Below are 16,656 nucleotides of genomic sequence, written 5' to 3' on the forward strand. Positions count from 1 at the left end.
TTGAGATTCGGAATCGAATGGATTATAGAAATCAGTGATGATGCCCAGCACCGGTGCAACCATGGCAAAAAAGTCTAGAGTCCTGTTCTACATAAATGGACGAGTTAGAAAGAGTCCTTAGTCCCAGCAGTGTCTGATCAACCCGATCCTCTGTTGAGGAGACAATGCTGTTTCTCCATCGTGGTCACATCTGGAGGTCAAAGGTCAAAGCAGCGCTGCTGAAGGTCAAAGGTTAAATGAACCCTGAGCCTCCTGATGAGATCATGTTCTGTAGATGATGAGATGTTCACAGTGAGGAACATGACTCTACAGCTGCTGAGCCTCTGTCTGCCTCTCTAACATGCTCTTTCTATGCCAGCCAATTAAAAAGGAGCTCATTTTATTAATGTGGTTCATTTTCTCAGTTTTAACAGTCCACATGTTTTCTCTCTTCTATTGTGAGTTAAATGTGTTCAGTTGTTATTTACATATTTCATCGTCCAGTGTTTTTGTACAGTTGGGTGGATTCAGTCCTGGTCGTCTCTCTGGCTCAGGTCCTGGAGCCGTCGTTGTCTCTGGACAAACCTGGATCTGAGTGATTCATCTGACCTGTGAACTCTGACCCTCTTATGAAGAAACCTCTGGCTCCACAGCAGCTGGATCCACAGCAGCTGGGTCCACAGCAGCTGGATCCACAGGTTTAATCTGGTAGCTTTCCTGACCCGGCCCACCCAGGAGCTGTGACTCCTCCCAGTCTCAGCGGTCAGGTGGATGCTGTATAAACAGCACTGCACACTGACATGAACAGGGGAAATGTCTGTGTCTGTATCTGCTGAATACACTCAGTGATGGAGCCTCAGAGGTCACACAGGTCAGATCGACAGTCAACCTTTAGGGATCTCCTTACCTGGATCACTGAGCGTGCATCAGGACATTTTTACATGGAAACGTATGATTTTGGTTCAACACACAGCTGTGTTTATTTAGCAGTGACCATGCTATTGGGTAAGAGAATATCCTGAAAAATCAGTGGGAGGGTTTACAGGGGTGTGTTCATCGTCCAGACCTCAGTAACAGATTAAAAGATGATGAAGTTAGTTTTTCACCTCGTATGCTGAGGTAAACTTACTGACTGATAGAAACACATCAGAGCTCCATGATCTGCAACGACAGATCAGCTGGAGAGAGGAGGAGGAGACAAATATAGACAACTGAGCCGAGAATGAGGTTGAACAGAAAGACAGTCATTTATTGAGGCTGGAATGTTGACATACATAAAATGTGAAACCGAGACTAGACTCACTGACTAAACTGGGGAAAATAAAGCAAAAAAACAAGGAAAACTGGAACATGACGTGAGAGACACAGAGGAAAACAGACACAATATAAGCACACATGGTAATTAGGGAGACCTGACGACACAAAGGAAGCAAAACTACAAAAACTGAACACAGGATGTGACACTGTCAAAGTAAAACAGGAAACACTAATTCACACAACATGACACAGGAGACGAGAGGGAAGAACGGAAGAACTAGAAGAGGACAATGGGAAGAGACGCACGTGATGGACTGGAGAGAATGTACAGGAGGCACAATACAGACAGAGAAGACATGTAGTGAAAACATGAAACAAAGGGAGATGAGACACAGGAGACATAACTTAACAGAGAAGAGACTTTCACAGGAAACAGGGATGAAGAGATAAACTCAAACCCAACTAATCCACACTGACAGTAAACACTAGAACTTTTCTCCAACACAGCAAAAGAGGAATCAAGATACAGAAATACTGCAGATGCTGGTACCCTGACACACAGTCTGCAGCTCAGAAGGCATGCTCAGTGGTGACATCATCAGTGACATCATCACCATCTTCAGCCAGTCCCTGACCTCCTCCATCATGCTGGATCATCTCCATGGAGACGGCTGGTTTGTTCGGTGTCCTCCTGCTGCAGCAGATGGACAGCAGCAGACCAGTGGAGATGCAGTACGGACAGAAGACCACTAGATGGCAGAAGAGCCTGAGCACAGACTCACATGGAGTAGGAGGAGCTGAAAGAGGAGGATAAAGAGGAGGAGTCAGAAGGTCTTTATTACTCAAATTACATCATGAAGTACTTTGAATCCTGCATATTGTAGACATAGAGCTGCCTGTTATAACCTCACAGAGCCTTGGACATCTTGCTGTAAGTAAATTTGCACTGAAGGCCAGCCTTGTATCTACAGCTCGGACCTTTGACCCAGGTGTACATGTTTGTGGGTCAGATCTGAACCAAACCTGTGGGTGTTGCAGGCCAAGGTTACATTGTTAGAACTGTAGGAACTGTCTTTGTAGTTCCTCATGTGGAAGCCAGGTTTTTTCTTAGTGTTCGAGGACCTTTGAGTGAGTGTGGACACACCAAGAGACTGAATTCCCCTCAGAGTTTCATAAACTTTGAAAAATGTGTTATAATAAAAAAAGAATAAAAAAACTCCTACAGTCAGAAATAAATGTTAAAAAGCTGTTCAAAGACTGATGAAACAGCAGCTCTTAAAGCAAACAGGAGAAACTAAACAGAAGCTGAAACTTTATTTATCAGCTGTAAACAGTCAGTCAGATAAAGAAGAGAAGAAGAAGAAGAGGCTGACCGAGGATTGTTAGACATGATGATGGAGCAGCGACCACAGAGCACCTACATCACCTCAGAGTTCCTGTTACCTTCAACTCACCTGTAGAAACGGTCAGAGCAGACAGCAGCAGCACACACACACCTGCAACAGGACAGAGGTCACTAAAGGTCACCAAAGGTCAGAGGTCATGATGAGGACAGACAGGTGTAGGAACATCAGCTCACCTGCAGCAGTCAGCAGAAACAGGCCTGAAACTGAAGAACACACTGATCAGAGATCAAATGGTCACATGACCAAAGAGAAGCATTCAGACTGCAGTGATTGGTTACTGTTCCCACACGTCAATAACCCACAGCGCCCTCCAGTGGTGGAAACACAGATAATACATGAAACATGAAGGAGACTCACAGCAGAGGCAGACGCTCCGTCTCAGACAGCCGTCACCTCCACAGCTCCACAGGTCTGCTCCCCGACCTCCTACATCACACAGAGAAACATCAGCACAGGAGGAGTAATGGTGCACATCAAACTCATGTGATGGTTCGTGCTGACAGCGTGATGGTGTTTGTTAGACAGTAGGAAGTGCTGTGAACTTGTTGTTCCTGCAGACTAGAGCAGGACGATATGACCAAAAATATTTATCACGATATACATTTGAAAATTTGCGATAACAATATAACTGACGATAAAATTGACACTAGACAAAAACTCCACAACTTTATTAGTGCAAAAAAAAAAAAAAAATCAATGTATTTCCACTTAAATAAGCAGCTTTTTAAAGTGCATTAAAGTTATATAAAAAATTAACAATGCAAATGCAATTCCTTGCTGACAGTTTAACCAAAAGGCATTTCCAGTGGAAATTGGCCGACATATCCTCAGCATAACCATGTATAATATCCACAAATCTTAAAAAGAGGTAATATTATGTTGAAGCACAGAACGTATCAGTCTGCGAGGTGCCTCCCACGATAGCCGTAATGCTCCGACAATCCATCAAGCGGTGCGGTTTCGTAGCTTAGCAAAGCCGTGCTGAAACATTTGACAGATTTTCGAGCGCCGTGTACATAAAATAATTTCGAGGTGAGTAAACATAACCAGAATTCATACATAAGGCACACGGGATTATAAGGGACACTGTCGATTTTCAGAAAAATCAAAGGATTGATTTTAAGTGTGCCGTATTTTCCAAACAACACAGTAATAACGACGGCCTGCTAGCATGCGCTACCAAAAATAGTGCTTTGTTGTGTATCTGACGGACAAAAACTAAACCAGTTCCACACCACTGAAGTTGCAGCATTTTTACAAACCAATTCTGGTTCATCCGTTTCATTCAACGATCCACTTTTGCTCTTCTCATTCTGCGTCGCCGCCATGTGCGTATGTAAACATAGGCACTGCGCATGCGCGCTTTACCCATATTCTATCGCGATATTTCATTTTCCTATCGTTGCCCAACATTATACCGGTATTACCATGAACGGTATGATATAGCCCAGCCCTACTGCAGATACACGAGTGGAAGGAAACCTGGGACCAGCTGAATGCGTGATGTGTAAACACAACTCCTCTGTTTTCAAACGCACAAACATTATTATTCCAACTCCTCCTGCAGCAGGTTTTAAAAGAGTTGATGGGAGCGCGGCTGCTCTCGTCAGCTTTAAGGGATAAAGGAACAAGACTTTTACTTCTGCGCAGGTTTATCACCTTTGAGTTTACTGCAGAGGAACAGAACTCCACCCAGAACCAGAACCAGGAGAACCACAGTGACCAGACCTGCTACAACTGGAACCACGAGAGAGGGAGGAGGAGCAGGAGGAGGAGAAGAACAGGGAGGATGAGTAAAAGGAGTTTCTACAGGAGGAGCAACGTTTGTGGAGTTGCATGGAGGAGGAGGACAGTGAGGAGGAGGATGGATGATTTTGGGAGGAACTGCAGGAAAGATGATGAAGATGGTTCAGTCAGTTTATTATCAGGTCACAATGTTACATCAGGTTTTTTTAAACAGGAAATTATGTCAGTGTCCTGACCTCTGACCCTCAGTCTGCTCTGAGGAGAACGTGGATGAATATCAGTATAACACGAGTAGAGACCTTCATCAGACCGCTGGACTTTAGAGAGAATCCACTTTCCTTCAGGTCCAGATCCAAGTGTAACATCATCTCTGATGAAGTAAGATTTTCGTCTTTCTCCCTCTTTGGGTGTACAGTACAGAGTGACATCACTTCCTGTCATGACAGGAAGTGCAGGAATCCCCAGGATCACACCTCCTTCTGTCCAGCAGAGACACAAACAGAGTGACACAGAGACAGACAGAAACAGAGACACAGCTGGAACATCTGTCTGTACCTGAGACACTGATGGAGACTTCATCACTCTGATGTCCAGATGAGCTTACACACAGGAAATTTCCACCAGTGGAGAGACTGAGAGCACAGAAGGAACTGTTAATCCTACTAAACTCTGAACCAGCTGCTCCACAGTCCTCAGTGCGTCCTCCTCTGGTCCTCTTCACTGTCCATCCATCAGCTGTCTGTCCATCATCAACACAACTCAGAGACACTGAAGAAGATCCTCTGAAGAACTGCTGAAGGTTTGGACTGACAGACAGAGACACTGGAGGACACACACACACACACACACACAGATACACACACACACACACACACACACACACACACAGAGTAAGTGTATTTGTGTTCTTGTTGGAGTCTCACTGATTGTTTTCACTTCCATCAACTCACCTGCAGAAACGGTCGGTGCAGACAGCAGCAGCACACACACACCTGCAACAGGAGGGCAGAGGTCACTAAAGGTCAGAGGTCACAAACAAGCAGACCCTGTCACACACAGATCCAAACCAACAACCAATTCAGATTTTCCAACCTGCAGTCAGCTGATGTGACTAACGTCCAACATCACCAGGCTTTATGTCAGAAAGGACATAAACCACGTTGTTTCATCAAATGATCAGACAGAGTTCCCACATGAAGAACAGCATTTTGGGTTTGGTTCAAATTGTGCTCATAAATATTTTGCACTTGTAAATCAGACTGCCTGGTAGTGTTTGGTAACCCTGTAAACCAAAATATCTGAAAACTCTGTTTGTGCATCCATAGATGAGAATGTGTGTGTGTAAAAATATGTACACAAGTTACAATGTTTTAGTTTAGGTCCCTTGGAGGGTCCTAAGGACATTTTGTGTACTTTGCATTGTTTGAGTTTAAACCATCTTCACTGTGTTGAGTGGAATATACCCAAATTTGTCAAACAATTTTTATGTTTTATGTTTGTTTGTTTTTTTAATTGCGGGGTAAGTTCATTAAATTAGCCTAAAATGGCTAAGCTACGGAAATGCATCCACCTTTATGCCTATGGACAAAAAGTGTCCCATTGAAAACCATTATAAATGCTATTTTTCACCCCAAATTTATAATAACATAAACAAATGCAATTCTGGACTTCTAGGGAGTAAGGGGCTTAAATTTGTAATTTTTTTATTTGACCAGCAGGTGGCACCATTATATCACATTTAAAACGTGCAGCACTTTTCCGCCCTTTCTGCAATGGCTTATGTGTCACTTTTAACGCTGGATAACTGCAGCAGTGCTTTAAAAAATAAATAAAGGTCTTTTTGCCTAAAACACAAACGTGTTTGTGTCTGTTTCTAACTTAAGAAAAAGTATTTCTGTGTCTGAAGTCAGAAGTCTTTTCTATTTTTAGTCCACACTGCAATACAAACAAATCTTATATAAAAGCAAGAACAAAAAACAAAAATTAGACTTTTTTTTTTTTCAAGCTCAGTTTGTTTATGCTGGTGCACTCCACCAGAGTTTATAAGAATAAGCCGTAGCGCGGGAGTAGGCATTTTAGCCATGGCACGCTATAACACAGAGGAAGTTGTGGATATCGAGCGAGGATCGCTCCTTGTCACCCGCCGACGATTCCGGTGATGCCGTACAGGATTCGTCCGTGCACACTGATCAGCTGGAGTCCTCTTCGAAATCATCTTCTGGAGATGAGAGCGAAGGGGAGATGCATGACAAAGCAGCGGGATAGACCACGAAAAACGGGAAGATAGTATGGTCTCCCACAAGTACCGAGACGCTGCGCTACCTCCCAGCAGCCATGGGGCTTATTCCAGGACCTACCCACTACACCGCCGCCCGGATAATTGACCCGATCTCCAGCTTCATGTTGTTCCTCAAAGATGAGATCATGCATCATATTGTTGCCTTGACTAACCCCCACGGCAGACGCACAATGAAAGCCTGGCGAGTTTTGGACATGGACGAAATCCAGGTTTATGTGGGGCTCATCGCTTACCGGTCAAAACATGAATCTACCATCAGCCTCTGGAGCGAAAAATCGGGCTGGAACATTTTCCGGGCAAGGATGTCCCACAAAAGGTTTTGTTACATCTCCAGGGCAATGCGATTTGATGACAAGCTCTCCCGACCTAGACGCCACAATGACAAGTTGGCTACATTCCGCCAGGTATGGGACATCTGGACGTCACGCCTGATGATGCTGTTCAGCCCCGACCGAGACCTTACTGTAGATGAGCAGCTGGTCCCGTTCAAAGGCAGGTGCAGCTTTAGGAAGTACATGCCAAAAAAAACAGCCAAATATGGCATCAAGATTTGGGCAGCATGTGATGCGAAAACATCGTACGCCTGGCGGCTGCAGGTGTACACGGGGATAGCAGCTGGCGGTCGACCCGAAGTTAACCAGGGGATGAGGGTGGTGCTGCAAATGACCGAGGGGCTACAGGGACACGTTATCACGTGTGATAACATCATATGCACTGGCGGAGGAACTGCTGAAGAGGAAACTGGCACTTGTGGGCACAATTTGCCAGAATAAGCCTGAAATTCCACCTGTTTTGCACCAGGCAAGAGGGAGCGCAATCTACTCATACACCTTTGCCTTTACAAAAAAGCACACACTCGTCTCCTACATTCCCCAAAAGGGCAAAAACTGTGCTTCTGCTCAGCACCAAGCATCGCAGTCCGGAGGTCACCGATGAAGACAAAAGAAAGCCAGTGATCATTGGAGATTACAAGCGATGCAACGGAGGTGTCGACAACCTGGATAAGGTGGGTGTCATTACGCATCAGTTGCGGACAGTTTATTAATTCATGCTTATATATTCTTGTGTAAAATATACAAAGGTTTTATGTTTTCGTTTTTTGTTGTTGTTCTTCTGTTAGGTTGTTGGCACCTACACATACAGGAGGCGGACAAATCGCTGGCCAATGTATTTTACGGAAAATATTTAAGTTTTATGGGTTTTTTTCGGCTAAAATAAACAGTGCACTCATGTAAAGAAACTGGGATTTAAAGGGTTAAAACCAGAGATGGGTAACGCGTTACTGTAATTTGATTACATTTTTCAAGTAACGAGTAATGTAAGGGATTACTATTGCAAAAACGGTAAATAGATTACCGTTACTTTCACGTAGGAACGCTGCGTTACTGCGTTACTAAAACCGTGATTTTTTGCGAGAATGTCTCATGACATTGACGTAAGCGAGTGCGACGTTCGTGACAACAGCCAACACGTTCTCACTCCCTAAGCGTAATATTTTACGCCATGTGACAAATCGTCAACATATTACGCTTTCGGACACCCAACACGTTCCTAAATGACGAGATCGGCAAAATGAGAAAACATGAGAACCGTTTGGACTCAATCCATGCATGTTCGTTCTTTTTCCTCAAATCGCTTTGGAAAACACTATTTCATGTCATTTCTGTGCTGGTTAAGGTTAGGAATAGGGTTATGGTTAGGGTTAGGGATAAGGTTAGGCTTAGGGCTGGAATACATGGCTGGAACGTATATTACCACGGGACCGTCATTCCACTGGAATTCAGCCATAACTCGGCGCGTACCATCAGAACGCAGAAGGTCACCTTTCGCGTTCCTGAGGAACGCCGCGGGACGTGACAAAACGTCGGCATGTTACGCCTCGGGAGTGAGAACGGGCTGCAACAGCTGTGTGCAGATCAACAATGGATAATATATCGAGTGCGGGAGAGAGTATGGGCGTGCAGCGTTTAAAGCGTGGAAGTACTGACCTTACTTTGAGTTTGATTCCATAAAAAGCGACAAAAACATTAGTGTCCGTTGTGCGTGAGAAGAAAACTTCTTTTTACAGCAAAAAAACCCCCCCCTAAACGTCCAAGCAAGCAGCGAGTGCGTTACGACGTAATGGGAAACTCACAGAGAAACTTGTGGATTCTTCAACTGACCGCTGTGGCACACCTGCACCAGGGTAAACCTCCGCCTAACTCAGTCCTGCTTTATAGGTGAAAATAGAGCAACAGGACCGCTAGTCTTTGATTTTATTTATTTTCTGCTGTATTTTACTTGCATCTATTTGAAAGAGTGAGTGTAAACATAAAAAAAATATTTTATTTTATGAGCTGGAATGTGCAGAAAATAGGTTTAAATGTTAAACAAATTTCGTCCAGTCAGAGAATGTTGCATATAATTAAATTTTTGCTTGATGCACTTTTCCATTTGATTACATTTTGTATGATGGATTATGCAGAAAAAGTAGAATTGGGCTGAAAGATCTATTGCTTTATATAAATGTAAATGTAACATATGAACTGCATCTTCTTAACCTCTGTATTTATTTTAATTCTTTGTGACAACTTATACACATGACATTAAACTCTTACACGTCTAGAAAAGGAGCTGTTGGACAGAAAGACATCAGCTGAGTGGGAAGTATTTTGGTCACAGTTTACTTCCCGCAATATATTAGTAACTGTCACATTTATATTAATCAGGCTGAACTTTAATCATACTTTAGATCAAACTGTTTTACTTGCTGTTTTATTTGTGCTTTGGTTTCCTGTCTTCTGTTATTAGACCTGAGATGTGACTGCTCTGTGCTGTTGGTAATGACTCCAGTTAATCCTACAGACATGCTGTGTAAGTAACAATCAACAACAGTTTGGTCTGCATTTATTCAAAGATCATATCCCACAGACTTAGTTTAGAGGGTCCACACTGTCTGCACTGTATATAGTGAAGTCTGCAAGTTTTTAAACAGTGAAATTTGTTTTGTGCCCAAATTATTCTGCAGATCATCAGAATAAGTTATTGGCCATGTTTGCAGAGCCCTTTTTAAAAATGTGCTTTCATGACATTATTGTGTGTTGGGTGGTGGTCAGAGCTATCAGTGAATGTCAACTCTCTGGTGGGGGTGGAGCCTGAGATTCAGTCTAAATTGAGTTATGTTCCATAGCAAATGCAGAAAAACATGTTTTAATAAAGCAAATAATAATAATGGATTGCATTAATATAGCGCTTTTCGGGGCCCTCAAAGCCCTTTACAATTCACTCTCACATTCACACACTGGTGGAGGCAAGCTACAGTTCTAGCCACAGCTGCCCTGGGGCAGACTGACAGAGGCGAGGCTGCCATATCGCGCCATCGGCCCCTCTGGCCATCACCAGTAGGCGGTAGGTGAAGTGTCTTGCCCAAGGACACAACGACCGAGACAGTCCAAGTTGGGGCTCAAACTAGCAACCTTCCGGTTACTAGTGGTGCAACGGATCAAAAATCTCTCGGATCGGATCGGATCACGGTTTTAAAGTCACGGATCGGATCAGCAAAAATAGAAAAAAAAGACAAAAATTCTACTCGCTGTTTACTTATTTAAGTATTTTTTGCCTATTAAAAAACATTCAAATGAAGACTCATTCCACGCACTTATATAAAAACAAATTAAGGTGCAATATGGAGATTATGGACCATGCTGGGCATCCTCTGCATCCTCTGCACACAGGCATAAACAACCAGAGGAGTCTGTTCAGTGACAGGTTGCTTCTCCCAAAGTCAAGGACCAGCAGACTTAAAAAGTCCTTTGTCCCACACGCCAACAAACTGTTTAACTCCTCGCTGGAGGGGAAACGGGGACAGAGGAGGGGGAACAAGTAGCTGTAGTGCCTTTTCACTGTGCAATAGTTTTTGTTAATATCCAACGGTGTAATAGACTCACAATACTTGAAGTGTGCCGTTCCCTTGTATTCTTATTCCTATTTATTCTATTTATCCCTTTTGTATACTCTGTATTTATAAATGTGTATATATGGTATATTTCTGCTCACATTCTGCAACTTCTGTCGGTGCTGTGCTACTGGAAACTGAATTTCAGTTTGAACCCACCCGAGGGATAAAAAAAGTTTCATCTAATCTAATGTAATCTATAGGGCAGTGCAGGGCTTTGTATCCACCACTCCGCTGTGATATAACGAGCGGTCACAGTCACGTGACTTTCAGTTGCCCTGGAGCTCCACCCATTTGAGCAACAGAAGATGCCTGGGACAGTTCAGCCATAACTTTAAACTTCTCCTGCTCATACATGCTTGGATCTTGTCTAGTGATGGGATTTCCAGCTCTTTTTAGAGAACCGGCTCTTTTGGCTTGGCTCACTAAAAAGAGACGGTTCTTTCGGCTCCGAACCGGCTCTTCAGGTTGTTTTGTTGCTTTAATTCATTTATTATTACAATATTATAAAATTATGCACAAAAGGAATTACTAATGTAAAAAAAGTGGTTTTATTTATATGTGTTTATATATAAATATATACAGTGGCCCCTAGAGACACGTACAAACTCCAAAAAGCACGTACAAACTCTAAAACACATTTCTAGCGTTAACTGAACTTCCAAATCAGAGCTACTTAGATCACTTAAATTACACAATTGAAAGCATATGTATATTGTTTGTGTATTTATACACAAGCACTCATATATATTCAAATAATTAACAAAAAAAGTTAATTTACCTCTTACTACCACACACCGGTCGTTGGTACTTCCTGGCTTGTGTAGCCTCTAGGTAACAAAAGCTCAACACTGTGCCTAGCATTCTGGAGCACTTCTGTTGTCTTTTGTACATGTTATGGAATTTTTACGTGCTTCTGAGGCTACGTCCACACGTACACGGGTATTTTTGAAAACAGAGATTTTCCGTTTTCGTTTTAAAAAATAATCCCGTCCACACGTAAACGCAGAAATGAAGGAAAACGCTGCTAGGACCATGCCAAAGCAACAGGTGCCGATATATTCCTAACCGTGTAGAAATGTTGGCCAATCAGAAGTCTAGAAGCCTCGGTGGGAAACAGTAAACAAAGATGGGGCATAGAAGCAGAACCGAGTCGTATGTGTGGAGGGACAGTAACTGTGTGTGTATATGTAAGCATTTAAACACTGCAGCGAGTACAATTAACAGTAGCAGTATTGTAGAAATTCATTTCACCGAAACAAAACGTGGCGCACACCTTTGACGCTGTGTTTTCTCCGTTTTCCTCATCCACGCATAAATACAAAAACGGAGTTTTAGAAAATACCCACCCTGACAGGCATTTTTTTAGAAATGTCCGTTTTCAAAAATACCGGGTACGTGTGGATGTAGCCTGAGTTTTTATGTGTTTTGGAGTTTTTACGTGCTTCTGAGTTTTTACGTGTTTTGGAGTATGTACGTGCTGCTTTGTCTGTAGGGGCCACCGTAAATATACTTTTATTTAGTCACTCCACATAAAATGTAATAAATAAATCATATAATACAAAAATCAACTAGTCACTGTTCAGCTTTTAACTATTTAAATTTTCAGCTTTTCCTTTTAAACAAATTTAAAATGAAACAACACAAAACACTGCAAACCACAGCACAATTAAATATAAATTAAGATATGAAAAAGAAGATGCATATTCTCTGTCATATGGGCCTGCATGAATAAACTTTCTGAATCCTTTATCATGATTACTATACCTTTCGAATGTGACGTTGTTGCCCCTGGCTCTCTTTCTCTGCCTCTCCCTCCCGCTCTGTTCCTCTGCAGTGTTGCCAACTCCTCAGTAAGGAAAATCGCTATTGGCTGTCCTAAAAGTCGCTAGAAGTCGCTAAATGACGTCATCGCCTAATTGGACAGAGAAATAACATCGTGGAAGAGACATAAAGTGAGTAAAAAACGTCCTAAATGCAGTTAGAATTTATTTAGAACTACAAATTAAATTTCTTTTAGTAATTATTGTTTTTAATGTCACAATTCCAACCCTGCTCCTTTATCCGGTTTGGACCGCAAAAGTGACCGAAATTGGCACTCTGGTGGAGTTACTTTGTGTGTGTGTGTGTGTGTGTTTATAAGTAGTTTTAAACCTTGTGATCCACAAAACAGCATAACAGTAAAAGAAGAACTGACTGCGTAACAGTCGGTGCGGGAGCAGCGGCTTCGCTCATGCGCGATTCATTTGCCGTTTGGACGCATAGGTGTGAACATCTCCTGCCCTGATCGCAGCTGGGGGAGGACTATCCTCCGCCTGTGAGCGCTTTGGTACGGGTGAGGTGCCCGCTGCTTGTTGAGAGTAAGAGCAATACGCGTTTTCACGTCAAAAAGTCGTCATAAATAAGTCTCCAATAATACCAGAAAAAGTCGCCAGATTTGTCGCTAGTCGCTTTTTAGAAAAAAAAAAAGTCGCTAAGGGGGTCTGAAAACTCGCTAAATGTAGCGACAAAGTCGCTAAGTTGGCAACACTGTTCCTCTGCTACTGCGACTGTAACTACCGCCCCTCCCCCCTCTGCCCAGCGCAAAGCACAAGGCTCGTGCGAGTGAAGCGGAAAAAAAAGTGCGAGAGAGAGAGAGAGAGGGTGAGAGAAAGAAAAAAAACCCCACGGCTCACGATAAGGAGCCGGCTCGCGTCGTTCACTTCAAAGATCCGGCTCTAAGAGCCATTTCGTTCGCGAACGACCCATCACTAATCTTGTCACTGAAGTGGACGCGCAACGAGATATCATAGCGTGGCTCAAGCACGTTCATCATCGTTTGAACTCCTTGTTTTGCGCAACAGACGACGGCCTCCCGTCTGCAGCTAAACACCCCATTAGCTTTTGTAATAGCTTTAGCCCGGTCGGACTGGGCAGCAAAGGGCTGCTTAAATGCCGCAAACTCCTCTGCTCCGCCACTTGGACCGCTAGCGCTGACCATAACTACCGCTTGACAGACTGACCACGCGCACCATACACGTACTTTTTTTTCTTTTTCGAATCTTCGGATCACGTGCGTACCGAACCGTGGAGTGGGATCGGTTCGGATATCGGATCAACCGTGATCCGTTGCACCACTACCAGTTACAAAACAAATTGTCAACTCTTTGAGCCACGATCGCCCCAAATAATTTGTTGTTCTAAAGAATCTGGTTGTGTGCTTGCAGGACACCAGCAGAGATGAATCCTCCATCACAGATGGTTGGTCAGTGAACTGCAGGTCGAAGGTCATTGGATCTCCAGCCCACATCCACTGCCACTGTACTGAAGGGAAGTTAAAGACTTTCTGCTGCAGTTACATTTGGATCACCTCGATTCATGACAGTCATTCAGGCAGTGATGCCTGGACTGGAAACAAGCATCTTTAAAATATTATAACACACCAGCTCCTGTGGTTGAATGTAAAACAAATGTGTTGTTTGATCTGGAGACTGAACAATAAATACATTTTATTTTGATTACAGAAGTAATGTAACTACAAAACACCTGAAGACTTTTCAGCAAGTTTTTAGGACATCCTGATAATAATGAATTACAGTAGTCCAGCCTGGAAGTAATAAATGCATGAACTAATTTTTCAGCATCACTCTGAGACAGGATATTTCTAATTTTAGAGATGTTGCGCAAATAGAAGAAAGCGGTCTTACATATTTGTTTAATATGTGCATTAAAGGACATGTCCTGGTCAAAATGACTCAAGGTTCCTCACAGTGTTACTGGAGGCCAAGGTAATGCCATCCAGAGTAAGAATCTGCTTAGATACCATATTTCTAAGATTTTCAGGGCCGAGTACAATAACCTCAGTTTGATCTGAATTAAGAAGCAGAAAGTTAGCGGCCATCCAGGTCTTTATGTCTTTAAGACATTCCTGCAGTTTAACTAATTGGTGTGTGTTACCTGGCTTCATGGATGTTACCTGGCTTCAGAGCTGTGTGTCATCTGCATAGCAGTGAAAATTTATGCTATGTCTTCTAATGATGCTGCCTAGGGGAAGCATGTATAATGTAAACAGAATTGGTCCTAGCACTGAACCCTGTGGAACACCATAATTGACCTTAGTGTGTGAAGAGGACTCTCCATTTACTTGAACAAATTGGAGTCTGTTAGATAGATATGATACAAACCACTGCAGTGCAGTACCTGTAATACCTACAGCATTTTCTAATCGCTCTAATAGGATATTATGGTCAACAGTATCGAATGCTGCACTGAGGTCTAGCAGGACAAGCACAGAGATGAGTCCACTGTCAGAGGCCATAAGAAGATCATTTGTAACCTTCACTAAAGCTGTTTCTGTGCTGTGCTGAGCTCTGAAACCTGACTGAAACGCTTCAAATAAGCCATTCCTCTGCAGATGATCTGTTAGCTGTTTGACAACTACTCTTTCAAGGATTTTTGATATGAAAGGAAGGTTGGAGATTGGCCTGTAATTAGCTAAGACAGCTGGGTCTAGAGATGGCTTTTTGAGTAAAGGTTTAACTACAGCCAGCTTGAAGGCCTGTGGTACATAGCCGATTATTAGAGATAGATTGATCATATTTAAGATCGAAGAATTAATTAATGGCAGGACTTCTTTGAGCAGTTTTGTAGGAATGGGGTCTAAAAGACACGTTGATGGTTTGGAGGAATTAATTATTGAAGTTAACTCAGAAAGATCAATTGGAGAAAAAGAGTCTAACTTAACACCGATGGTACTAAAAGTAGCTGTAGATAATATTACATCTGTGGGATGATTATTGGTAATTTTTTCTCTAATGATAAAAATTTTATTTGTGAAGAAGTTCATGAAGTCATTACTAGTTAACGTTAAAGGGATGGTTGGCTCAGTAGAGCTCTGACTTTTTGTCAGCCTGGCTACAGTGCTGAAGAGAAACCTGGGGTTGTTCTTATTTTCTTCAATCAGTGATGAATAGTAAGATGTTCTGGCTTTGCGGAGGGCTTTCTTATAAAGCAGCAAACTATTTCTCCAGGCTAAATGATGATCCTCTAAATTTGTGACACGCCATTTCCTCTCCAGCTTACGAGTAATCTGCTTTAGGCTACGTGTTTGAGAATTATACCACGGAGTCAGGGACTTCTGATTTGAGGCCTGAGCTACAGTATCCAGAGTCGTACGTAGTGAGGAGGTAAAATTATTAACAAGATAATCGACCTCTGTTGGAGTAGCGTTCAGATAGCTGCTCTGCTCTATGTTGGTACAGGGCATTGAAGATGATAACAGTGGGTGGATTATATTCTTAAACTTAGTTACAGCACTTTCAGAAAGACATCTACTGTGATAAAGTCTACTCTCCATTGCTGTGTAATCAATTATTGTAAATGTAAATGTTATCAGGAAATGATCAGACAGCAGAGGGTTTTCAGGAAACACTGTTAAATGTTCAGTTTCTATGCCATATGTTAAAACAAGATCTAGAGTGTGATTAAAGTGGTGGGTGGGTTCTTTTACATTTTGAGAGAAGCCAATTGAGTCTAATAACAGATTAAATGCGATGTTGAGGCTGTCATTTTTAGCATCTACATGGATGTTAAAATCACCCACAATAATTATTTTATCTGAGCTGAGCACTAAATCAGATAAAAAGTCTGAGAAATCAGAGAGAAACTCTGTGTAAGGCCCAGGTGGACGATAGATGATAACAAGTAAGACTGGTTTCTGAGTTTTACAGCTGGGGTGGACGAGGCTAAGCATCAGGCTTTCAAATGAATTAAAAGTCTGTCTTGGTCTTTGGTTAATTAATAGGCTGGTATGAGTGTTACAGCTTCTGACCTGCACATCACTTTATTTCTTCCATCCTTCCTTCTGTTCGACACTGTAAGGAGCTTTGAGTGTAAAATTTATCAGCGAGGGGGAAACTTGTGGTGGAATCGAAACTTTTCTTGTTGCGCCATCTTGTTCAGAGAAACGGGGTTTGTGGTCTGAGAGCAGTCGGTGGTTTCAGCTGTCGATGGTACGGTGAGGATAAGCTGTAATGGAACTGTTACCGAGGATGAAG

At 42.6% G+C, this 16,656-nt stretch overlaps 1 protein-coding gene across 1 annotated transcript; it reads right to left on the reverse strand.

Annotated features, from left to right (window-relative positions):
• Positions 1–1,202: 1,202 nt before the first annotated feature.
• On the reverse strand, positions 1,203–5,365 carry LOC120437851. The gene is made up of 8 exons (XM_039608412.1): positions 5,339–5,365; positions 4,944–5,210; positions 4,625–4,867; positions 4,302–4,526; positions 3,000–3,068; positions 2,816–2,839; positions 2,691–2,732; positions 1,203–2,033 (listed from the first exon to the last, which is right to left on the reverse strand). Exons 3-8 carry the CDS (start codon positions 4,827–4,829, stop codon positions 1,807–1,809), a joined length of 792 nt encoding a protein of 263 aa, XP_039464346.1. The 5' UTR covers positions 4,830–4,867; positions 4,944–5,210; positions 5,339–5,365; the 3' UTR covers positions 1,203–1,806.
• Between the last annotated feature and the right edge of the window lie 11,291 nt (positions 5,366–16,656).

This window comes from Oreochromis aureus, linkage group 3 (genome assembly GCF_013358895.1).
Source record: "Oreochromis aureus strain Israel breed Guangdong linkage group 3, ZZ_aureus, whole genome shotgun sequence".
Taxonomy (NCBI): domain Eukaryota; kingdom Metazoa; phylum Chordata; class Actinopteri; order Cichliformes; family Cichlidae; genus Oreochromis; species Oreochromis aureus.